The sequence below is a fragment of the Aotus nancymaae genome, unplaced genomic scaffold (assembly GCF_030222135.1).
Source record: "Aotus nancymaae isolate 86718 unplaced genomic scaffold, 86718_ANA_hifiasm-v0.15.2.pri h1tg000058l, whole genome shotgun sequence".
NCBI lineage: Eukaryota > Metazoa > Chordata > Mammalia > Primates > Aotidae > Aotus > Aotus nancymaae.
Window position 1 is genome coordinate 38,636,138 of NW_026988472.1, and position 19,497 is coordinate 38,655,634.

General features: G+C 38.7%; 1 protein-coding gene across 8 annotated transcripts in view; it reads left to right on the plus strand.

Annotated features, from left to right (window-relative positions):
* Nucleotides 1-19,497, plus strand: part of RPS6KA3 (ribosomal protein S6 kinase A3) — a 122,565-nt gene that overhangs the window by 82,210 nt on the left and 20,858 nt on the right. For 6 of the 8 annotated variants that reach the window (XM_012477573.2, XM_012477597.3, XM_012477581.3 and 3 more), the window contains 7 exons: nt 699-769; nt 11,089-11,177; nt 11,663-11,727; nt 11,805-11,907; nt 12,821-12,945; nt 14,902-15,027; nt 18,440-18,529. In XM_012477573.2, the coding sequence (XP_012332996.1) occupies nt 699-769; nt 11,089-11,177; nt 11,663-11,727; nt 11,805-11,907; nt 12,821-12,945; nt 14,902-15,027; nt 18,440-18,529 (669 nt within the window). The remainder of the gene's footprint in view (nt 1-698; nt 770-11,088; nt 11,178-11,662; nt 11,728-11,804; nt 11,908-12,820; nt 12,946-14,901; nt 15,028-18,439; nt 18,530-19,497) is intronic. The other 2 variants (XM_012477627.3, XM_012477617.3) reach the window with 1 other exon arrangement.

A 19,497-nucleotide genomic window follows, 5' to 3' on the forward strand; every position in this document is an offset into this window, starting at 1 on the left:
AGGAGAATCACTTGAACCCAGGAAATGGAGATTAGTGAGCCAGGATCGTGCCACTGCACTCAAGCCTGGGTGACAGAGTGAGACTCCATCTCAAAAAAAATAAATAAGTTCATATGAAATTGGCATATCTATCAAATGGTTCAAATATCTACACTTTAAAATTGCCATTTGAAATGTGATTGATGAAGCTGAGCATGGTGGCCCATGCCTGTAATCCCAGCACTTTGGGAGGCTGTGGTCGGAGGATCCCTTGAGTCCAGGAGTTCAAGACCAACCTGGGCAACATACTGAGACCTTGTTTCTACAAAAAAAAAAAAAAATACAGAATTATCCATTCATGGTGGCACGGGCCTGTAGTCCCAGCTACTCGGGAAGCTGAGGTGGGAGAATTGCTTGAGCCTAGGAGATGGAAGCTGCAGTGAGCCGAGATTGTGCCATTGCATTCCAGCTTGGGCAACAGAGCCAGGCCCTGTCTCATAAAAAAAAAATGTGATTAATTTTTACTAAACTGTGTAGCTCAGTTGTTTTAGGAATCATCAAGTTCAGTAACAAATATGGTAGAAATAGAAAGCACTTGTTTCATTATGTAGCAATTTTAGAAGATTTGGTTATAATTAAGATGACGCTTTTTTTAACCTTCTGACCTTGAAATTTTATATTTATTGACTAATACTTCTGATTATTTTGCCTTTCTATAGTTTGAAATGCTTACTGGTACACTACCTTTCCAAGGAAAAGATCGAAAAGAAACAATGACTATGATTCTTAAGTAAGTACTCCCTTATTGTAGATGTATTGATGAGATTTTAACACAAAAGCTTCAGGCTGGGCACTGTGGCTCATGCCTGTAATTTCAGCACTTTGGGATGCCGAGGCAGGTGGATCACTTGAGATCAGGAGTTCAAGACCAGCCTGACCAACATGGTGAAACCCCATCTCTACTACAAATATAAAACAGCCAGGCGTGGTGGTGCACACCTGTAGTCTCAGCTACTCTGGAGGCTGAGACAGGAGAATCCCTTGAACTCAGGAGGTGGAGGTTGCAGTGAGCTAATATCACACCACTGCACTCCATCCTGGACAATAGAGCAAGACTCCTTCTCAAAAAAATAAAATAAATCCTTCACACTAAAAAATGAGATTTTGGAGTGTTGGCATGTTAATAGTGAAATACTGAAAACTTTACTTTTGAGATTTGTAATATGTCCAGGATGCCCATTATTTCATTTCTGTCTACATTGTCCTGGAAGTCCTAGCCAATATGATAAGTCAAACAAAAAATTAAAGAATAAGATTTAAAAAGAAGAAATAAAATTATCATTATTTAGAAAACATGACCCTATCCATAGAAGATCCATTCATCAGCCTGTACCACATAGCAAAGCCCCGTCTCTACAAAAAATGCAAAAATTAGCCAGGCATGGTGGTAAACACCTGTAGTCCCAGCTACTTTGTGGGGTGGGGGATGGGGGCTAAGACTGGGGGATCATTTGAGCCCAGGATGTTGAGGCTGCAGTTAGCTGAGATGATGCCCCTGCCCCCCAACCTGAATGACAGAGCAAAATCCTGTCTCAAAAAAGAGAAAAGAAAATCCAGTGATGATGTAAATTCTTGGAATTAATAAGAATTTAGCAAAGTTACTGGATACAACAAAAATGTATTTCTTGTCTCTATACTAGTAATAGAAAATAGAATTTTTATCCAGGCACAGTGGCTCACACCTGTAAGCTCAGCACTTTGGAAGGCTGAGGTGGGCAGATCACCTGAGGTCCAGAGTTCAAGAGCAGCCTGGCCAACATAGCAAAACACTGTCTCTACTAAAAATACAAAAAATTAGCCAGGCATGGTGGCAGATGCCTGTGATCCCAGCTACTTGGGAGACTGAGGCAGGAAAATCACTTGAACCCGGGAGGCGGAGGTTGCGGTGATCTGAGATAGCATCATTGTACTCTAACCTGGGCAACAAGAGTGAAATTCCATCTCAAAAAAATAAAAATTAAATAGAATTTTCAAAGAGGATACTGTTTACAACAATATAAAAATTATCAGATACCTAACGATATATCTAGCAGAAGTTGTGTAAGACCTCTGTACAGAAAACCAGAAAATATTATTTAAAGACATTTTAAAAGACCAAAATAACTTGAAAGGATATACCATGTTCATGTTATGACAGGCCCAGTGTTGTAAAGTTATCAGTTGAAATATAATGTGAACCAACCAGGTATGGTGGCTCATGCCTATAATCCCAGCACTTTGGGAGGCCAAGGTGGGCAGTTTGCTTGAGCCTAGGAGTTTGAGAACAGCTTGGGCAACATGGGAAAAACCCATCTCTACAAAAATAAAAAAATCAGCCAAATGTGGTGGTACATACCAGTGGTCCAGCTATTCAGGAGGCTGAGGTGGGAGGATTACTTGAGCCTGGGAGGTCAAGGCTGCAGTGAGCCCTGATCACACCACTACACTCTAACCTGAACGACAGAGTGAAGAGCGAGACCCTGTCTCAAAAAAAAAAAAAAAGAAATATAATGCGAACCACATACATAATTTTAAGTTTTCTAGTAGCTACATTTAAAAAAGTAAAAAGAGGCTGGGTGTGGTGGCTCACGCCTGTAATCCCAACACTTTCGGAGGCCAAAGTGGGTGGATCACCTGAGGTCAGGAATTCGAGGCCAGCCTGGCCAACATGGTGAAACCCTGTCTCTACTAAAAATACAAAAATTAGCCAGGCGTCATGGCACACACCTGTAATCCCAGCTACTTGGGAGGTTGAGGCAAGCGAATCACTTGAACGTGGGAGGCGGAGGTTGCAGTAAGCCGAGATCACACCACTGCACTCCAGCCTAGGTGACGAGAGAAACTCCACCTCAAAAAATAAAAAAGTAAAAAGAAACAAAGTTAATCGTAGTATTTTATTTAACCCAGTGTGCCCAAGATGTTATTTCAGCATGTAACCAATGTTAAAAAATAATTGAGGTATTGTAAAATATTTTTTTCATACTCATTTGAAATTCAGTGTGTATTTTACACTTACAGTATGGATTGGCCACATTTCAGGTGCTCAGTAGCCCTATGTGGCTAGTGGCTACTGTACTGGATGACAAACTATAGTTTCAATGCAAATCACATAAAAATCCTAACAACTTTTTAATGTGGATCTTGATAAACTGATTCTAATATGATAATACAAAGGACCAAAAATAGCTGAAACACTCTCGAAGACCAAGATAGGAAGACTTGCTTTACCAGGTATCAAGTCTTATTATAACAGTAATTAAGATTATATGACATTGAAACAAGTGTAGAAAGTAGATCTGTACAATGGAATAAAGATCCCAGAAATAGATCTATATATATGGATACTTAATTTGCAACCATTGGGAATTTCAGAGCAGTAGGGAAAGAACAGCCTTTTCTTAATAAATCATTTTGGAAAAGTTAATATTTGTATAAAAACTAGGCAGGAATTGGTGGCTCACCTGTAATCCCAGCACTTTGAGAGGCTGAGGCGGGAGGATCACTTGAGGCCATGAGTTCAAGAATATAACAATTATCTGGGTGGGGTAGTGCACACCTGTAGTCCTAGCTACTTGGGAGGCTGAGATGGGAGACTCACTTGAGCCCAGGAGGTCAAAGCTGCAGTGAGACATGATCATGCCACTGCAGTCCAGCCTGGGTAATAGAGCAAGACCCTGTCTCTCAATAGAATTTACTTTAAAAGAATTAAAAATTGGCCTGGTGCAGTGGCTTACACCTGTAATCCTAGCACTTTGGGAGGCCGAGGCAGGTGGATCATGAGGTCAGGAGTTCAAGAGCAACCTGGCCAAGATGGTGAAACCCCGTCTCTACTGAAAATACAAAAAAAAATTAACCAGGTGGGGTGGTGGGTGCCTGTAATCCCATCTACTTGGGAGGCTGAGTCAGGAGAATCACTTGAACCTGGGAGGTGGAGGTTGCAGTGAGCCGAGATCGTGCCACTGCACTCTAGCCTGAGTGACAGAGCAAGACTCTGTCTCAAAAAAAGAAAAGAAAAAAAATTTTTAAAGAAATCCTACCTTCCACCATACATCAAAATCATTGTCTTAAAGAGGGAAAAAAAATCATTGTCAATCTATCAAGAACTCCATCATTCTCAGCAAACTGACACAAGAACAGAAAATCAAACACCACATGTTCTCACTCATAGGTGGGTGTTGAACAATGAGAACACATGGACACAGGGAGGGGAGCACTATACACTGGGGTCTGTTGGGGGGGAGAGGGGGGGATAGAGGGGGGTGGGGAGTTGGGGAGGGATAGCATGGGGAGAAATGCCAGATATAGGTGACGGGGAGGAAGGCAGCAAATCACACTGCCACATATGTACCTATGCAACAACCTTGCATGTTTTTCACATGTACCCCAAAACCTAAAATGCAATAAAAAAAAAAAAAAAAAAAAGAACTCCAATCAGTAAGAAAAAACCAACTCAATAAAAACATGGGCAAGAGACTTAGGGATCTGACAGAAGAGGATATTCAATGGCCAAAAAACTGATGAAAAGATATTCAATCTTGTTAATCAGAAAATGCAAATTAAAATCACAAGGAACTATCACTGCATACTCACCAGAATGACTAAAATTAAAAAGATTGACAAGAGCATTCTGAATCGTTTTTGGCCCAGACTGCTGCCCTATAACAGAATTTTTAAAAATTTAAAGACTGACAGTACAAAATGGTGGAATGTGAAGCAGTGGCAACTTTTATATGTAGCTAGAAGGAATATAAATACTCATATAACCACTTTAGAAAGCAATTTTTGTCCTTCTAAAGACAAATATATGTATGCCCTCATCCACTAATCTCCACACCTAGACATGCACCCATGTTAAAAGAATCTGATTACTCACACATCAAAAAACAAGTACAAAGCCGTTCATAGCAACATTATTTGTAGTAGCCAAAAAGTGGAAACCTGATTATGAACAGAAGAATGAATTAATAAATGATGTTATATTTGTACGGTTGAATACAATAGAATTTTTATTTACTATATGTGTTTTAGGTTCTGTGGACCACACACAGTCTCTGTCACATATTCTTTGTATTTTTTTCAAACGCTGTAAAAACATAAAACAATTCGTAACTTGAGAGCCATACAAAAACAGGCTGAAGACTTGGCCCATGGGTGTAGTATGCCATACAACAAAGAAAATGAACAAACCACAGTTACATGCACCAACTTAGATAAATCTCACAAGAATTTGGAGCTAAGGAAGTTCAAACACAAAAGAATAAGTACTGTGTGATTCTATTTGTAAAGTTTACAAAGCAGGCAAAACTAAGGCATAGTTTTTAGGGTTCATATTTAGATGGTTAAAAGCCTGAGGCAAAATAAGGAAAGTGGTTACACTGGATAAGGGGTTCTGGCAGTGTTATGTTTCTTGGCCAGATGACTATTCAGTTTGTGGTAAATCACTGTGCTGTGTACTTTGGGCGTTTCTGTTTGGGGTTTTGGGGGGGCATTTTATATTCTACACAATAAAAAAGGTCTAAAAAGATGTGCTACGTAAATGAATGTTCACTGAACTTTCATCACTGAACCTTTATCACTTCATCTACTTTGATCCCTCCCTTTCAGCAAACAAACACTCTCTTGTGTTGAAGAAACTAAATCTCTTTGACCTGGCCTTCCTTTCAAGTTACTGTACCATCTTCCTGCATCCTTTCAACACAAAGCCTCTTTAAAAAGTAGTCTATGCTTTCTGTTAATACTTTTTTGGCTTCTTTTATTCCACAGCCTATTTGTCATTCATCCCCATCACTCTACTGAAACTGCTCTCACTATGACTATAAGTGGTCTTCTGGTTGCTAAAACCAGTGGCAGGTTGTCAAAAGGCTGACTCTGTACCATTCATTCACACAATTCATTTAACAGATGTTTGAGTACTTGCTACTCATACTTAAGATGTAGTATGAACAAGGCTGAAAAGGTGTTTGGTGGTCTTCAGAACTTATATTTTAGTGGGGGAGACAAGGAATTAATATCTAAACAAATAGTTTCAGATAGTAATGGAGATATAAGGATAATAAATCAGAATAATAGGGTTAGGGAAGGAGGAGAAAGCAGGAGCCATATTAGATGGGACACTTAAGAAAGGTATCTCTGGCTGGGTGTGGTGGCTCACGCCTGTAATCCCAGCCCTTTGGGAGGCCGAGGCGGGTGGATCACGAGGTCAGGGGTTCAAGATCAGCCTGACCAATATGGTGAAACCCATCTCTACTTAAAAAAAAATACGAAAAATTAGCTGGGCACAGTGGCACGTGCCTGTAGTCCCAGCTACTTGGGAGGCTGAGGCAGGAGAATCGCTTGAACCCAGGAGGCAGAGGTTGCAGTGAACCAGGATCGTGCCACTGCACTCCAGCCTGGGCAACATCGAGACTGCATCTCAAAAACAAAAAGAAAGGTATCTCTGAGTATTTGACACTGTTGGCCACTCCCTCCTTAGTTTTTCCTACTTTCATCTGCTTCTCCCACCTCTCTAACCATTCCCCTTTTGGTTTCTTTTACATGACCATTTCTTCTCTTCCTGTTTTTCTTTTTTTAGTTATAAAAAATTTTCAAATATGAATTCTCAAAAATGGAATAATTCAGTAAACACATATACCTGTCATCCAGATTCAACGTTTATCAAGATTTGGTCATTTGCTTTATTCTTTTTTCTTTACTAAAGTATTATAAGCATTCCAGACGTATCATTTCTTATCTACTTAATTCAGTTTACCTTGCTAAAAATATGGCTGTTTTCTTACACATCCACATGAAGCTAGTAATATTGCCCAGGTATCATCAATCCTTAACCAGGTTTTTCAGATTTTCTTCAAAACTGTGTCTTTACAGTTGCATCCAAATCAAGTCTGTACATTCCATTTGGTTGTACTTCTTAAATGTCTGTTACTATAGAACAGTCTATCCCTGTTTTTACCCTTCTGTTTATTCATAGAAACCAAGGCAGTTGTTTTATAGAACTCTGCTTTCTGGATTTATCTTGTCAAAGAATGAGACCCCCTCTCAATATCTGAAACAAAAAGCATAAAGCTTATTTTATTCCTTGCTATAGTAAGTGTAGAGTCTCCCCAAACCTAGTAGACCACTAATCATATAGGGTTTAGAGGAAGGATGGAGCCCAAGAACTGGCAGATTTTCAGGTCTATAAGTGGGTTGACATTAGCTGGTTAAACTTTTTAGCAAGATTATTTCACAGCTAATACTGTGTGGTCCCTATTACATCAGGATGCTTTCAATACCTGCTTGTCCCCACTTTAAGTGATGGGCTCCAGTGGTTGCAGCTGATTCCTCCATTGTACAGTTCCCTGTCAGGCTTTTAACTAATGGTTCTATCCATTAATAATCATTACTTGAAACGATTATTTTATAAGGAATTCAAAAGTGATGAATTGCTTTTTTAAAAAGTGTTTTTTAGAGATGAGGTCTTGCTCTGTTTCCCATACTGAGTGCAGTGGCATGATCACAGCTCACTGCAATGTCAAACACCTGGGCTATAGCAATCCTCCTGCCTCAGCGTCTCAAGTAGCTAGGACTACAGGTGCACCCAAGTTCTTTAATCTTTTGTAGATGGTATCTCACTATGTTGCCAGGCTAGTCTCAAACTCCTGGGCGCAAGCGATCCTCCCACCTCCACCTCCCAAAGTGTTGGAATTACAGGCATGAGCCACTATGCCCAACCATAATTTTCTATTATTATTATTCCTTCCTCATTTATTAGCTGTTATTTTCTCATACGACAAACTTTCCCTCATCAACTATGATGATTTAATTACTTGAAATAAGGCTCATTCAAGAAAGAGAATAAATACTTAATTCTTTTCTTAATTGTTTCTAATGTCAGAGCCCTAGTTACTTCCAGTAGGAGTAGTATCCAGTGAGTTGAGTGTTTGTGTTTTAGCTTTGCTTTTTCTTATTTTACTATAATAAACTCATGGGATTTAATAATCAGTGTGATTCAGGCAATCACATTCATTATTTTTAATGCCCAAATTGTTCTTTTTCTCACTACCTTTTAAATGCTCTTCTCCTCCAAGATCCATCTATGATATGCTTTTCTTCCCCCTCTGTACTTACTTTCCTGACTGACTTCTGTCTTTCCTATACTAACCTCAACATTTTAATTACTCTCAAATCACTCTTTTTTACATGAATTTACTGGGCATTAGACCTGTGTTTCCATTTACTCACCTGCCTGGCCCTCCCAAAACATATTACATGCATGATTTCATATCTTTGAACTAAATGTATCTTTATTTGCTGTTCTTTTCTTCTTCTCATACTCCCAGTTTTCAGCATTTTCATGCACCCTCTTTCCTAAGCCAGAAACCTGTAAATCATTTCTTCTTTCTTTTTTTTTTTTTTTTTTGAGACGGAGTTTTCACTCTTGTTACCCAAGCTGGAGTGCAATGGCGCGATCTCGGTTCACCGCAACCACCGCCTTCTGGGTTCAGGCAATTCTCCTGCCTCAGCCTCCTGAGTAGCTGGGATTACAGGCACATGCCACTATGCCCAGCTAATTTTTTGTATTTTTAGTAGAGACGGGGTTTCACCATGTTGACCGGGATGGTCTCGATCTCTTGACCTCGTGATCCGCCCGCCTCAGCTTCCCAAAGTGCTGGGATTACAGGCGTGAACCACTGCGCCCGGCCCATTTTTTATTTCTTACACATAACTAGATATTCTCCAAATTCAATCTCAGAATTATTTCACTGTTCCAGCCTTTCCTCTGAATTGCACTGCTTACAGTATTTAGGCCACAGTAACCTCTTACCCACACTATCTGACCACATTCCTAAGTTGACTGCTTTCCACTTAGGACATCTTCCCACTCGAAATTGTTCTCTACTACCCTTGGAGTTACCCTCTTAAAAATAAGTCTGGTCACGTTAGTTCACTGTTTCAAGACCTCTGCTGCATCCCTGTTACCTAATACAGCATTGTTTCCCCAGATTTGTTCAAGGGAGTATTAATTCTACAAGATGTTAATAGGTATTATTTGAAAAAGAGGTGCTGGAAATAAATACTTAGAAAATACTGATTTCACCCATAATCCCAGCACTTTGGGAGGCTGAAGTGGCAGGATCACTTGAGGCTAGAGGCTAGGAGTTCAAGACCAGCCTAGCCAACATGGCATAACTCCATCGCTACAAAAAAATAAAAAATATAAAAATTAGCCAGGTGTGGTGGCACACCTCTGAAATTCTAGCTACTTGGGAGTCTGAGACATAAGAATTCCTTGAACCCATAAAGCAGAGGTTGCAGTGAGCCAAGATTGTGCCACTGTACTCCAGCCTGGATGACAGAGTGATACTCTGTCTTTAAAAAAAACAACACTGATTTCTTTTTTTTTTTTTTTTTTTTTGAGATGGAGTCTCGCTCTGTCACCCAGGCTGGAATGCAGTGGCACAATCTCAGCTCACTGCAACCTCCGCCTCCCAGGTTCAAGCGATTCTCCTGCCTCAGCCTCCTGAGTATCTGGGATTACAGGCACGCGCCAACCACACCTGGCTAATTTTTGTATTTTTAGTAAAGACGGGGTTTCACAATACTGGTCAGGCTGGTCTTGAACTCCTGACCTTGTGATCCACCTGCCTCAGCCTCCCAAAGTGCTGGCATTACAGGTGTGAGCCACCATGCCCGACTGATTTCTTTGCTCTAGATTTCTCAGCCTTTTTATATGTGGTGTATTTTAATTCTGTGTCTCTAATAAGGGGATATAGTAGATACTGTTCTACAAGCTCATTGGGTCATGAATTTTTTTATTGTTGCTAAGTATCTAGAGGGATTAATATTATTCAGTAAAATTTGGGGAAACACTGGCCAAATGAATAAATTATCAGCCTTTAGATAGTATTCAAGAACTTTCATAATCTCCCATGTTAAATTAAATATCCCCTACTGGTCCCTTGTCACTCTTTGTGTATGCTCTTCAGCATTTGTCTCTTAATATACTAGGATTATCTGTATCCATCTTCACCATGGACTGTAGGGTCCATGGGCTCTCTTCATCTCTGTATCCTCAGCACTAAACAGTGTCTGGCATGTAATAGCTCACTAACAACTCACTGAATAATAAATGGATCTGTTTCTGAAATAGGAATTTTCCCCAGCTGTGTTATTGTCATACTTACAGGATCATTGGTTTCTTTAATTTGTAGGTCTGGAAAAAGAATTAAAATTATATATTAGAGCTGAAACAGACCTTCAAGTTCATCCAGGCCAGCAGTTTTTAGACTATATATCTTCAGTATTCCATAATTCTCTTTCCCACCAGTTCCCCTTCCCTGCAGGGGCTGTGAAAGAGAATGGAAAGGAAAAAGTGGCATATGAAACACATGTTCTCTTAGCAGTTTTAAATGTTAGGTTTCATAAATTCCCTTTGAGGAGGAGTTCCGAGGCTACACTTTGGGAGCCATTGGTCTAGTGCCCAATCCCCTTGCTTTTGAAGAAGTGATAACAGGCCCAGATTAATTGACTTTCCCACTGTCACAAAGTTCTTAGTAACAGAGCCAGAACTAAAATTCAAATGATCTTACTTTCAGAGTGCTCTTTGCAATATTTTGAAAAATTAAAAAGCTCGTTAGATTGTGAACTGAAATTTGGTTATGTGTTCACATGAAAACTTGTACATAAATGTTCACCATAGCTTTATTCATATTAGCCCAAAACCGGACACAACCCAGATGTCTTTCAACAGATAATGGATAAACAAACTAACGTATTCATACAGAAGCCATATATGTAATAAAATGGCATAGAACTAAACACACAAATAAGTGCAAATAAAACCAGTGCCATGTGAATGAGATCATTGGATTGTTTCCTTGTCAATATCCTGGTTATGATAATTGTATTGTAGTTTTGCACGATGTTACCATTGGGAGAAACCGGGTAAAGGGCACAGGGGATCTCTCTGTTTTATTTCTTACAACTGAGTGTGAACCTACAAATATCTCAAAAAGCTTAATTTAAAATTTTTTTTAAATAAAAGTACAGATGCCTCCAAGAAATAAAATATTATGTGGATTTATTATTTAGAGCCAAACTTGGAATGCCACAGTTTTTGAGTCCTGAAGCCCAGAGTCTTTTACGAATGCTTTTCAAACGAAATCCTGCAAACAGATTAGGTAAAAATTTTAATTAATTTGCTTATGTTGTGTATTTGTTGGTGTTTGTTTTTAGTGGGGAGTGGATATTTGTTTTATGGTGGAATTATTAACTATTTAGACAAGGCTAGGCATGGTGGCTCATGCCTGTAATCCTAGCACTTTGAGAGACCAAGGCGGGAGAATTACTTGAGTCCAGGAGTTCAAGACCAGTCTGGGCAACATGGTGAAACCCTGTCTTTACAAAAAATACAAAAATTAGCCAGGCCTGGTGGTGCACACCTGTAGTCCCAGCTACTCAGGAGGTTGAGGTAGGAGGATCACTTGAGCCTGAAAAGTTGAGGCTGCAGTAAGCTGAGATTACACCACTGCACTCCAGCCTGGATGATAGAGCAAGCCCTTGTCTCAAAAGTAACTAATTAATTAGGCAAGTATTGAAAGCAAAGGCTGAACAATGTGTATATTTCTCCTTGAGATAAAATTACCAATGAATCCATTTTTGATAGGTGCAGGACCAGATGGAGTTGAAGAAATTAAAAGGCATTCGTTTTTCTCGACAATAGACTGGAATGTAAGTATAGAATGAAAACTTGCTTGAAATATTTCATTAGAATTAAAATATGTCTAAGTCTCTTTTTTTTCCTCCAGAAACTGTATAGAAGAGAAATTCATCCACCATTTAAACCTGCAACGGGTAGGCCTGAAGATACATTCTATTTTGATCCTGAGTTTACTGCAAAAACTCCGAAAGGTAAGGAGAAAATGTGAAAATACAGATATAAGATAACAAATATATTGTTTTCTTGTTCAGTCAGAAAATCTTTTCCAGACTCTGGGCACAGTGGCTCACGTCTGTAACCCCAGCACTTTGGGAAGAAGGCCAAGGCAGGCGGATCGCTTGAGGCCAGGAGTTTGAGACGAGCCTGGCCAACAGAGTGAAACTACTAAAATACAAAAATTAGCCAGGTTTGGTGGCATGCGCCTGCAATCCTGGCTACTTGGGTGGCTGAAGCATGAGAATCCCTTGAACCCGGGAGGTTCACTGCACTCCAGCCTGGGTGACAGAGCGAGACTCCGTCTCAAAAAGAAAAAATGAAAACCTTTTCCAGGATAACCCTTTCTCAATCTTCTAAATTTGCTGTAGATCCACCTTGTATCTCCCCTGTTCCACCCCAGCTGGGTTATTATTGAGGGCTGCAGTGTCTAATATGGTAGCCAGTAGCCACATGTAGCTAATTAAATTTAAATTAATTAAAATTTAAAATGTAGTTTCTCAGTCACACTAGGCACATTTCAAATGTTGAAAAGCTGCATGAAGCTAGTGGCTATCATATTAGACTGTAAAGATAAAATTTCCATCATTTCAGGAAATTCCATGGGACAGCATTAATTTTGAATATCATTAACCCTATAATTCATCAATTTATTCTTCAAATGAATTAGCTATTTTCTAGGCTCCGAGGGACTAGGATATTGGTGTCGTAATGGCAATACACAATCAGAAAAGATCTGATACAGTGCCTCACAGGTATCCTGGAAGGCAAGAGGTATATACTGTGTACCTGAGAAATAGAATTCCAGAATAAGTGAAAAAGGTCATAGTGTCAACAGTTTTTCCCTTAGTTACCTTTCAAATGAATCTTGTCACTTCTTACTCTTTTCAGATTCACCTGGCATTCCACCTAGTGCTAATGCACATCAGCTTTTTCGGGGGTTTAGTTTTGTTGCTATTACCTCAGACGATGAAAGCCAAGCTATGCAGACAGTTGGTGTACATTCAATTGTTCAGGTGAGTGGATGTCTAAATAATTTTAGACTTGGAATGTTGTAAGATATAGTTCATTCTGTGAATAATTAGATTTTTTTCTGCTGACTTTAAATGAGCAATATAAAATACATTTTAGACTGGGTGCAATGGCTCACACCTGTAATCCCACCATTTTGGGAGGCCGAGGTAGGTGGATCACTTGAGGTCAGGAGTTTGAGACCAGCCTGGCCAACATGGTGAAACCCTCATCTCTACTGAAAATACAAAAATGAATTGAGCATGGTGGTGCATGCCTGTAATTCTGGGTACTCAGGAGGCTGAGGCACAAGAATCACTTGAACCTGGGAGGCGGAGGTTGCAGTGAGCAGAGATTGCACCACTGCACTCCAGCCTAGGTGACAGAGTTGAAACTCTGTCTCAAAAAATAAAATAAAATAGAATACGTTTTATATCATTAACTTTACTCTTTGAAATTTTTTCATTTATAATCAAAAAGGTTGCAAGAGCCAAAATCCTAGATACCTATGTGACTTGAAAATAGAGTTGAGCCGTGTTATTTATGTCCTCTCCTGTGCCTCAAAATGTTTTTCATGCTGAGTTTGTTTCACCCTTTGCCTCCATCAGGTCAGCTATGATGAATTGAGGTCTTCTGGTTCTTTGATGCCTTAGAACAGGGGTCAGCAGACTTTCTCTGTGAAGGGTCAGATAGTATTTGAGGCTTTGTGGGCTATATGGGCTCTGTCACAACTACTCAACTCTGCTATGTAGCACAAAGCAGCCACAGACAATACATAAGTAAGTGGACATAGCTGTGTGCCAATAAAACTTTATTTACACACACAGGCAATAAATCAGATTTGGCTCACTGACCATAGTTTGGCAACATTTGCCTTAGAAAGATACAAGAAATAAAAATGAACTCAAATCTTAAGTCATCTTTCTAATCGAAGGGAACTAGATATAGCTTTTGAAGCAGTGGATTGTTTTTAGTATATAATTTGTACTTGGATTTGCTTGATGATTAAGTTGCTTTTGCTCTAAAGTTTTTTCATGAGTCAGTTCTCCTGCTTTCCACTTTGTAGAAAACCAATTAAAACACTGGTTTTTAAGCAGAGCTCATGTTGGAATAGTCTGTACCATTTACTATACAAGCACATGAATGTATGGCAACTTTTTAAATTATAAATTCTGTACCTAACATAGAAACCACAAACTTGTATATTCTACAGAATTCAAGTTTTAATGTATAGTATACAAAGCTCGTGGAGGTCTCATGTCAGTATAGCCAAGGGCAACACAACTTTCCTCAGCCTGTTTATGGAATCAATAAGTTGCTGTTCATCATCTGCTGTACATGTTATTAGTCCCTAACCCATGACCAGCTTCTTTAGCAGAAGTTGTATAAAGCTATGACTTCAGGGTGACGAAAGGAGGGCGTGGCTACTGAAAGTTCAAAATGGCGCTAATAGGTATTGCTTGCAAATACATTGTTTTTATTTAATCTTCAGTGTTACTCTCTAAGAAAATATAGGCTCAAAGTTACACAGCCTGTAAGTGGTGCATCTGAGACAAGAATTCAGATGTTCTAATTCTGAATCCTCCTAAATTCTTTTCTTCTATACATAGGTTTCAAACTTCTCATTTGCAAAGGTGCTTGAAAACCTATAGCCGATTCGGAAGTGGAATGAGTCTGAATCACAGACAAGGATATAGGCCCCACATCAAGTAGCTCTGCTTTTTCTATTGTGCAAATTCAATTTTTATTCTTAACATAAGCTTTTTTAAGGCACATTTCTTGCTGTACATTTCATTGTAAACACTTCCAAAATCACTTATAGAAGAATAAGTACTATATAGTTTTATTCTTACTCATTTATATGTAGAGCATCAACAATGCATGCTAAGTAACATACTTCCCTATTATAAAATGCACTAAAGGCATTATGGGACTCTTCACCAATTTATAATTTTTTGTAGCAGTTACACAGGAACAGTATTCAGTTTACTGATGGATATGAAGTAAAAGAAGATATTGGAGTTGGCTCCTACTCTGTTTGCAAGAGATGTATACATAAAGCTACAAACATGGAGTTTGCAGTGAAGGTAAATATTTTTTATTTAAAATCTAATTTGTACAGTTATTGTTAATGCATGTCAGTATCAGTTAAAAATTACACTCCTCTCATTGTTAAAAATGTCTTTTGTTATAAAAAAATTAAATTTAAATATCTGGCTAGTGATATTCAGACACCTTAATCTATCTAGAACCCTATAAGCTAAAGGTAAGGTGGTTATACATCTAGTTTGCCCAGAGCATTACCAGTTTACACCTCAAGTGATTTTTAAAGTATCTTTTTTACTCTCAGAAGTCCCGATTTTATGCTCAGAGTGTCAGCAATTCCTCAAAATTGTATGCAAAATTTTGTATGTTTATCTTCTCTGGCAAAAATGTTCATACCTTTCTTTACATCTAAAAGGATCTTGGAACTAATAAAAGAATAAAAACCACTATCATAAAATTCATTATCATTGGCTGTTTTAATTTCATCAAGTATCCTAAGACAGAATTTTCTAAGCCAGAAACCAAGGAACCTAGCTCTGCAATAAAGTTTGAATTTCAAACCTTTGTTTGTTCACTTACAACTAAGTAAGTGAACAAACACTATATTCAGATCTGTCTTTTCACTTCTTGGAATAGTAGCCTCTGCTCTCCAATCTCAAGCAATTCAAACAACATCTAAAGCTTTCAACTTATTTAAACCTTAAGACTAGTTTATAAATATGCATAGCTCCTGTTTAGAGAGATAGTGACATTAGTTGTTATTACTGTTCTAAACTCAGATGTAACTGCTTCAAAGTCATCAGTGTGTATAGGGCTTTTGTGTGGATAGGATGAACCATAGAAATACATTTAATTTGCTTCATTGGAAGGACAGTAAAGCTAATTTTAAAGAAGGAAATACATTTTTAAAGAAATACATTTAATTTTCTATTTTCTTATTCCTTGCTCTTACTGAAATCTAAGATACATAGAAATTTTCAAATTGCTTACATGAAAGGAGAAAAGACATAACATATTTGGTGGGCAATTTAAGGATGTGTCTTGCCTCCATAAATACATGATAACAAGCAGAAATGTCCTGAGGCCCGTTTGCATTACAGAAACCTTGAGGACTATGCCTAAAACCTCGAAAATATCTCCAAGCTATTTGTGGATATTTGTGACTTAAATGATTCATAAAACCCATCCCAATACAACTGGATTCTACTGAAATTACTACATATTTGAGGTCCACAAGCACAAGTATAGATCTAATGTAAACTGGGCTCAGATTAGCAGATTCACGCCAAAAACAACCCCTCCCAGTGTCTTCTGGTTTTCAAAAGACTAGTCCCAGATCATCTCTTAAATTAGCATGTCTGTTCCATATACCTGTCCTCTTAATCACCCATTTGCCTAATTCCACACTATCATTTGCAGTTGATTACAGTGGGCACCTATATGTTTATCTTCCCTCTTCTCCAAATACAGAACTGTTTTACGACTACAGTCCATCCTTGAATAATACAGTGCTTAGGAGTGCTGATCCCCAAGCAGTTGAAAATCTGTGTATAGCTTGACTCCCTTAACTTAACTACTCATAGTCTACTACTTACCAGAAGCCTTACTGATAGCATATACACACATTAACACACATTTTGTATGTTATATTTATTAGATACTGTATTCTTACAATAAAGTAAGCTAGAGAGAAGGAAGTGTTATTAAGAATATCATGCCAGGCACAGTGTCTCACGTTTGTAATCCTAGCACTTTGGGAGGCCTAGGTGGGAGGATTGCTTGAGGCCAGGAGTTTGAGACAAGCCTGGGCAACATAACAAGACCCTGTCTCTACAGAAAAATTGTTTAAAAATTAGCCAGGCATGGCTACATGTGCCTGTAGTCCCAGCTACTCAGGAGGCTGAGATAGAAGGATTGCTTGAGCTCAGGAGATTCAGGCTGCAGTGAGCTATGATGGTGCCACTGTACTCCAGCCTTGGCAACATAGCCAGACCTCATCTCTACAAATAATTTTTTAAATTAGCTGAGTGTGGTGGCATGTGCCTGTGGTCCCAGCTACTCAGGAGGCTGAGATGGAAGGATTGCTTGAGCTCAGGAGATTGAGGTTGCAGTGAGCTATAATGGTGCCACTGTACTCCAGCCTTGGCAACATAGCCAGACCTCATCTCTACAAATAATTTTTAAAATTAGCTGAGTGTGGTGGCATGTGCCTGTGGTCCCAGCTACTCAGGAGGCTGAGGTGGGAGGATCCCCTGGACCCAGGAGTTCAAGGTTGCAGCAAGCTATGATCATGCCACTACACTCCAGCCTGGACAACAGAGCAAGACCCTGTCTCAAAAAAATTATAAGGAAAAGAAAATATATTTACTATTCAATTAAATGGAAGTGGATCATAATAAAGGTCTTTCACCTTATTCAAGGTGAAAATGTAAGTAGGCTGAGGAGGGAGGAGGAGGAAAAGGAGTTGGTCTTGGTGTCTCAGGGGTGGCAGAAGCAGAAGAAAATCCACGTGTGATTGGTCCCTCATAGTTCAAACCTGGGTTGTTCAAGGGTCAACTCTAAATCTATTTCAGATAGAAGATTGGGCTCATACTGAGAGTTGTAACCTCTTTCCTAGGTTGCTGGAGGGCCTGGGTATTTAGTACATACATTAATTACTAAGCTGTTTAAAATTGAACATACAAAGGCCACCTAATTTGTTTCAGACCACCCTATGAATGAATTGAAAGCAAAATTTGTCTTTTTTATATAATATTAGTTTAGCGGATTAAAATATTAAGAGAAATATTTTTAAGAAGCAGCCAAAATAAAAGAGTTAGAAAGCTACATTACTATTTTAAAGGGCTTTATTATAATAATTAAACTAAATTCTAACCAAATAAAATTCTAGGTGTGATTTTCTGTGTAGCTTTCTGCCTAACTTCAAAAAGAAGATGGTTCTGCTTAACTGGTAATTAGCTTTTATAAGGAGCTTACAACTAACAGGATATTCAATTGAAGGATTTTATTAAAGGAAGTAAACAATTCAATAAGCAGATGTTAGTGGTGGTGTTATATCTAGCTCTTAATTATCTGTATTGATGGGGGGTTAGAAGTTGATTAGAGTTCCCAAATGTTTAAGACCTTGAAGGATAGAAGAAAAGATATGTTAACTGTGTTCTTGGTACCATTTCTCAAGACTTTTTGAGTTTTTGGTAAGTCCTAAACTTACTACAAACTTACATTGGAGAGGCATGGTGGGAATGTGACTCATGAGTTGTAATTTATAGCCTTGCCATCTATATTAAGACTGGCTTTCTGATTAAACAATCTGGCCAGGTAGTTGAATAAAACTGATTGATAAATGATGTATTTATACACTATTTACATGAGGTAATGCCCAAGGTCTGCAGCTATAAACAGTTAATAACTGTATAGTTCATGAGCTTCTGTTCTAAAATATTTGCCTTTTAGATTATTGATAAAAGCAAGAGAGACCCAACAGAGGAAATTGAAATTCTTCTTCGTTATGGACAGCATCCAAACATTATTACTCTAAAGGATGTAAGTAGACTCTTTAACATGGATCGTTTGAATCAGTTGTCTAACTCACATTGAAAATAGTGTATTTTCAAAAATCGTATTGTAGACAAAGGACTCAACATAGGCTGAGCACGGTGGCTCACTTCTATAATCCCAGCAGTTTGGGAGGCCAAGGCAGAAGGATTACTTGAGGCCAGGAGTTCAAGACCAGCCAGGTCAACACAGCGGGAACCCCATCTCTATGAAAAAAAAATTTTTTTTAATTAGCTGGGCCAGGCACAGTGGCTCACACCTGTAATCCCAGCACTTTAGGAGGCTGAGGCAGGAGGATTGCCTGAGCCCAGGAGTTCAAAACCAACCTGGGCAACATAGGGAGACCCTGTCTCCACAGAATATTTAAAAATTAGCCAGGCATGGTGGCTCACACCTATGGTCACAGCTACTCTGGAGGCTGAGGTGGGAGGATCGCTTCAACCTGGCAGGTCAAGACCACAGTGAGCAGTGATTGTACCACTGCATTCCAGCCTGTGTGACAGAGCAAGACCCTGTCTCAAAAAAAAAACAAAAACCAAAAAAACCTCAGCATGGTAAGTTTAAAAAGTAAATTTGAAAACAATGTATATATGTATATGGCATAATTTCATTTATCAAGAAAGATATGTTAATACAGTTATTTTTTGTACTTTTGCTTTAAGAAGAAAAGTACTTATGATATTATTGCTTTTAATATCTGCATTTACTTGAACATTTGCCTAAATGTTCAGTGTTAATATTACTGTTAGTTAATATTCAATATTGACTAGTCTTATTCTCCAGCCTCCCCTAAGGTATCTTCCACATTACTAGAAAGAGATCTAACACTCATAACTACCCATTTAACTTCCCTGCCTATAGTCTATAATCTCCAGCCCCTTAAGACCCTGCCTTCCTCTGTAGTTTTCAGACTTCTCACACACACTTTTTCATCCACCTTATGCTCCGTGTTCTAT